The sequence below is a fragment of the Elephantulus edwardii genome, unplaced genomic scaffold, assembly GCF_000299155.1.
Source record: "Elephantulus edwardii isolate Elephantulus edwardi_28Jun2011 unplaced genomic scaffold, EleEdw1.0 scaffold00132, whole genome shotgun sequence".
Lineage (NCBI taxonomy): Eukaryota > Metazoa > Chordata > Mammalia > Macroscelidea > Macroscelididae > Elephantulus > Elephantulus edwardii.
The window spans coordinates 8,362,889-8,369,468 of record NW_006399882.1 but is presented as its reverse complement, the minus strand read 5'-3'; the positions used below and the strand labels follow the sequence as shown (position 1 = coordinate 8,369,468).

At 48.8% G+C, this 6,580-nt stretch overlaps 1 protein-coding gene across 1 annotated transcript; it reads right to left on the bottom strand.

The window, feature by feature from the left end:
• Positions 1–904: 904 nt before the first annotated feature.
• On the bottom strand, positions 905–4,718 carry NDUFB10 (NADH dehydrogenase (ubiquinone) 1 beta subcomplex, 10, 22kDa). The gene is made up of 4 exons (XM_006893844.1): positions 4,571–4,718; positions 1,800–1,938; positions 1,244–1,383; positions 905–1,008 (listed from the first exon to the last, which is right to left on the bottom strand). Exons 1-4 carry the CDS (start codon positions 4,716–4,718, stop codon positions 905–907), a joined length of 531 nt encoding a protein of 176 aa, XP_006893906.1.
• Positions 4,719–6,580: the final 1,862 nt, after the last annotated feature.

Sequence of the window (6,580 nt, the reverse complement as noted above, 5' to 3'; positions counted from 1 at the left end):
AGGTGACTGGGCGCTGTGGCTCTGTGTTGGTGCGTCTGATCCCTGCACCCCGAGGCACTGGAATCGTCTCAGCCCCTGTGCCTAAGAAGCTGTTGATGATGGCTGGAATTGATGACTGTTACACCTCAGCCAGGGGCTGCACAGCTACCCTGGGCAACTTTGGTACGTGTGGCCTTTGTGTCCCCTACCCCATCCTGAAAGGGGTTTATTTCAAGCTCTAGGCCTCACCCTTCTGACTCTTGTTCTCCAGCTAAGGCCACCTTTGATGCCATCTCAAAGACCTACAGCTATCTGACCCCAGATCTCTGGAAAGAGACGGTGTTCACGAAGTCTCCCTACCAGGTAGGTACTGACTGCTCTGGAGTAAGTGGCACCAAGCTTGGTGTTTACCTCACTGGGCCACCCTCTAAAGAATCACGGGTGGGTGGTGGTATTCCCAGCTAGGATTAATCCCTTGTCTGCCTGCCTTTCCAGGAATTCACAGATCATCTTGTAAAGACTCACACCAGAGTTTCCGTGCAGAGGACTCAGGCTCCAGCTGTGGCCACCACCTAGTGGATTTTCTATAACAAATAAAGTGAATTATGTTCTAGCATTTGGTCTGTTCTTTGGAAATTCATAGTAGTAGAGGGGGAGACATCAGTATTTGAAGGGTTAAAGATAAGCAGTGATCCAGGGTGGCTGAGAAAAATGGAAGAGTGGACTATTCTGGGGGAAAAAAGGTATGCTGGAAGAGTCAGTGTGCTGATGACCAAGGACTAACAGATGACAGTTTGAGCATAATAAGTTCCAAGCCACTGTTTACTGAATAAAAGGCAACCTCACTAATACAAAAAAACCACTACAAGAAGTTGTCTGTAATGGGAGAGAACTCTTTACTTGAAGGTTTGAGTATAGAAGGGGCTCAAGCAGCAGCTGCCTCCTTGGCTGCCCTCCTCTCCTCCAACATCCTCTGCTTCTGCTTGGCTAGGCACTTCCTGGCCGAGTAATGGGCTCCCAGGTCATGATCTAGGAAGGAAGACAGGAAATGACCTTGGACTTGATCTAAAACCCCAGATCCAGGTATTTAGCCCAAGGGAGGAAAACAGTATAACATTACAGTGAACAAACAATATAGAATTGTACATACCAATGCATGCATGTTATACTGGCAAATAAGGCAGTGTTGGGGGTTAGCTACTGACATTTTCAGAATTCCTGCTACGTTTGCTGCTGAACCTATGGCGGGTTGGGTGGCACTCACAGCGGTCCTGGTAGGCCTTGGCCACCTGGGCGAACTGCTCCACCTCCTTTGTGCAGTTCTGCTTGTAGCTCTCTCCCTCCCTCTGCTGGCAGGCCTTCATCCTCTCCTGGATGATGTTGACAATCTCCTGGTCCACTTTGCTAAGACAGACAAGGCAGCCTGAGGAGCGTTGCCCTGCACCCCTCAACCACACAACCCTATGGAAGAGCAAACCCTCCCTGCAGTTTCTCTAAAGACTAGTGGACTCAAACCAATGGTTTAATTGCTATGACCAATGCACCACCAGGCTTCTGTCAGCTCCTAAACCAAATCCACTGTGTCCAGCTGATTCTACATCTTGACAGTCCTGTAGGACAGAACAGAATGGGCCCAGGGAGCTTGGAAGGATGCAATCTTGATAATGATGAGGCTTTTCCTGGAGCTGGAGGCTGGGTTCAAAACTGAACCCTTACCCATCATCTCCTGCCCCACTTTGTACCTCCAGGGACAGTAAGACTTTGACCTTGGAGCCCTGTCCTCCAGGCTCCCATAGCAGCAGCAGGGCACTGACACATACTAGTCCCTCTGCCACTGCATCTCAGCTTCGAACATGCACAGGACATCCTTCTCCTCACACTCAGTGATGTCAGGCACGCGGCGGTACTGCCGATGGTAGTAGTAGTATCTGTTCTTGGCGTGCTGCCGGTCAATGAAGTCTGTGGAGAGAAAAACGGGTCCAACAGTGGGTCAGTGTGGAACAGTGGTTGCTAAAAGGCTAGCAGGCAGGCCTCCCAACCTGCTGTTAGAATGGCATGCTGGCCTCATCCTCAGCTCCTGTCCCCACAACCACCTCCGGTGGCAGGTTCTTCCCATCTACACAGGGGACCTGTCCTACAATCAGTTCAGGAATGACACAGCTGGACTGTAGATCCAATTTGGTTACCATGCTCTCTCCTCTGCAGGCCTCCCTCTCTAGGAAGATCCCACTTCCTGCACAGATTCCACTCTATAGCACCAGGGGCCTTTGTTCAGCCAATTACAATTTGTGTCTTGGCCTCCTCACTAGTCACTAGTAAGCTGAACTTAATGAAATTGTGTTCAGGCATTTAAAACAATAAGGACTTACAGAACTAAAGACCCTCAACTTGATGGACTGACAGTGACAGCAGCAATGGGCTCAAGTCTAAGATGATAAGGATGGTACAGGACAGAACAAGGTTCAGATCTGTTGTTCACTGGGGTTGCTTAAGTTGTACTCAATTCGATGGCAAAATCAACTATATATATTCCTAAGTCCGGGGACAGTATTGGCTGGTGTTTTTAAAAATATTTAATCTGAATGAAAATTTACAAATACACAATGTATTTTTATTACCATAAAAATATTTTGTTTTTATAGCTATGCATCAGAAAGCTGGACAATTGACTAGGGAGGATAGAAGGAGAATTGATGCCTAGGAGTACTGAATATACTCTGCTGGCTCCCTGATTAAAACAAGCTTGGAAGGAGGAGTGGCATCCACTTCCATAATAGCTTGCCTCCGGAAACCATATGAACCTGGAAAGAGGATGAAAGGCACCCAAGCGTCAAGGACTCTCCTTCATAGGGTCGCTGAGTTGCCTGCGACTCGACGGCACTTAACAAGAAGAGAACAAACAGGTTTGTCCTAAAGAGGGTGAAACTAGAATGCTCCTTGGAGGCAAGGATTCTGAAGCTCCATCTGACATACTTTGGACATGTTACAAGGCTGGACCAGTTCTTGGAGAGGGACGTCATGCTTGGTAGGGTGGAGGGACAGTGCAAGAGAGGAAGACTCTCAATGAGATGGACTGACTCAGTGACTGGGGTAATGGTGATAGGTGTCTCAGAGACAATAAAATTGGCACAGGACAGAACAGGGTTTAGGGCTGTTGTACATAGGGTCACTATGAGTTGCAGGCAACTTGGTGGCACATAACAACATCAACATTATAGGTGATTAACAGATGATGTTACTGTATATTGCCTTCCTCTTTCCTTTTTTTTTTTTTTAAAAAAAAAAGCGTTAAAAAGCTGACATTGCTACATGATCTGAACCTTCTGTTCTACTTATCCCAGAGCCACAGAAAGTGGTGTAAAGGCCACCATGCTATTGTGCGTTGTTCATTTTGGAGTTTTGATTTTCCCCCCAAACTTCAAAACCATTTCGCACATCAGCGTATTATTTGCATTATCTGTTCAAATGGAGGCAGCCAACATATTGTGGGGCCACAGGAGAGAGAGCTAGCAATCAGCTTCTGGAAGGCCTTGAAGCCATACGTCAGAATTGGCAACAAGCAGGAGAGACATATGAGATGGGGGGCTCAGAATCCTTGCCTTCCATACAGGAGACCTGGGTTTGATTCCCAGTCAGTGCACCTCACGGACAGTCTGTTGAGGGAGGTTTCTGTGTTGTTATGATACTGAAGAGGTTTCAGTGGAGGTTCTAAATTAAGATGGACTAGGAAGAAAGGTCTGATGATATTTAATTAAAAAAAAACCCAAAATAGCCCAGTAAACCGAGGATCCCACAAGTTTAGGACACAGAGTTTTGTTGCATGTGTCCAAGGTATGAGGAGGCAAGGGATAGAAGGGCTTTTGGGTCAGGACTGGGGTGTGTGTGCACCAACAGTGCTGCCTAAGGTAAGGGGACATGAGGAAGAATTCCAAGGACGAAAGCTCAGGGCACTGGAAACCAGCAAGTGGTGGGGTATTGGGGAGCTTGGGTTCCAGTGGGGGGCCCATACCAGACACCATGGCCCAGGGATGTCTGGGGAGGTGGGGGTTTTGGGGACAAGTGTGTCTCATGTGAGTCAAGACCTAGGGTGGATTGGGGGGGCCCATATGAGGTAACAGGGCCTGGGCATGTCCTGAGAGCAGGGTGCCAAGCCTGGGAAGTGCTAGGGAGAAAAGAGAGGGTCTACGGGAGGACAAGGGGCAGGGTCCATAAGCACAGTGTACGAGTGTGTGGTCCATGTCCGGGGATGTCAGAGAGGTGGGTGTTGCACCTAGGGGTGCAGCAAAGCAGTGTTCGTTGGGAAGCAATGAGGGGCCCACAGGGCGGAAATATCCTGGGAGTGGGGGTCCTGAGGGTGGTGGGTGTTCTGGGAAGCGAGGATCAGGGTGCAGCGAAGACGTTATGACTCGGAAATGCACGGGACAGGAGGTCTCGGAACGGCGAGACCTGGGGTAAACTGGGCGGAGGGGCGTCCATGACCCAGGCATGAGCGGAGGGGCGGCAAAGGCCGGGGTCGGGTGGGGGTTGTTCAAAGTACTGGCATATTCGGAGAGCGGGGAATCTGAGGGCGGCGCAGCCCGGAGGTTCGTACCTCTCACCAGGGTCACAGGCCGGTCCACGAGGAGGTCGAAGGCCTTTGACAGGTAGGGGATGGGGTTGAGCACCGAGGCCTGCGGCGACGGCGCCGGCGTGCGGCGCGGGGGTTCGGGGTAAACGTCCTTGTCCCAGCTGTCCGGCATAGCTCTGGCGCGCAGCTGTCCAGCCGCAAACCTCACCGTTGCGGCCTAGTTCGCCCGCAGCCAAGGACGCCGAGCCGGTCGCGTTTGCGCACTGGCCGCCGGCGGCGCGAGGCACCCTGGTACTTGTAGTTTACCTTGACTCTCAGCACGCGCGTTCCCCCGCGTGGACGTTGGCGTCATTGCATTCGCGTCCTCTTCAGCCTCTTCATGGATCCCGTAGATAGGTGCTGGGAATAAAGTAGTGACCGCAACAAGGAATGATCCTTGTGCGGTGCTTACAGACATAAGAGTTAACAGTAACACTAGGGATGCACTCATTCCTTAGGATAATCAAAACAAACAAACAAAAAAGATAGCATTTGCCTTGGGAGAACGCTCAGAAGGCTAGAAGGATGAATGGAAACCGCAATCAAAGGCAGGAAACGGGACGTGTGCTATTACAATGCATTGTTGTTTTTGTTGTATCCCGTAGAGTCAGAACTGACCCTCCACAGGTTTTCAGAGGTAGTAAATCACACGGGAGGAGAGTGCCATCCCACAGAACAGCTGGGATTGCAGCGCAGCTTCTTCCCACTAGGCCATCAAAACCCCCTGTTACAGTGGGAGTACTGTATTTAATGTCATGAAACAAAATCTGTATGAATGATTGAATGGAAGACTCATTTACTCTGTCACTATTCAAAGCACAATAAAAAAGTTAAAGGAGGGGGAAGAGAAGAAACTATTCCAAGTAGTTCTTGTAAACTGCATCAAGGAACCAAAGAGTCTCACCCTTAGGCCAATTGGCAGCATCATGATAGATGGAGAAGAGATTGAGGTTGTTAACAATTTCAGCTTACTTGGTTTCACAATTAACACCCGTGGCAGAAAATCAAAAGACAAATTACATTGGGAAAAATCTGCTGTCAGGGGACTCCCTAGAGTGCTAAAGAGCAACAGTGTCAGTCTAGAGACTAAGGTGTAACTGATTCAGTCCATGGTCTTCAGAATTACTTGCTACTCATTAGAAAGCTGAACATGACTAAGGATGACAGAAGAATTGATGCCTTCTGCTGTAGAAGAGTATTGAACCTTTGGCAGACCATGAACTGCCAAAAGAACAAAGAATCTGTCCTGTCCTGGAGAGGGTGAAGTCAAATTGCACCCTGGATGCAAGGATTTTAGGGCTCTGTCTCACATACTTTGGTCATGTTTATACAAGAGACCAGTCCTTGGAGAAAGACATCATGCTTGGAAGGGTGGAGGGACAGTGCAAGAGAGGGAGACTCAGGATGAGATAGATTGACACAGTAACTGATAATGGGGGTAGGCGTGTTGAAGACAGTGAGACTGGCTCAGGATAGGGCAGAGTTCAGAGCGATTGTACATTAGGGTCACTATGAGTCTCAGTCAACTTGACAGCACGTAATAACAATATCAACATGTGCCAGGTATATCGAACCTGGTAGCATGGAATACCAAAAGAATAAACAAACCTGTCTGGGAGGAAGTGCAGCCAAAGTGCTCCTTAGCAGTCAGGATGGTAAGACTTGATCGCATGCACTTTGGACAAGTTAACTGGAATGGCCAATCCCTCGAGAAGGACATCCTGCTTGGGAAAGTAGACGGACAGCATAAAAGAGGACATACCAACAAGGACTCTTCTGGCAGTTCTCTGCTGACGTACTGTTCCAGTCATTTTTTTTATAATCTTCAGTAGAATCTTGCTTGCATGTGAAATTAATGATATTGTTCTGTAGTTTCCACACTCAATTGGGTCACCCTTCTTTGGAATGGGAACAAATATAGATCTCTTCCAATCAGTTGGCCAAGTGGTTGTTCTCCAGATTTCTTGGCACAGCTTGGTGAGCACATCCAGGGCA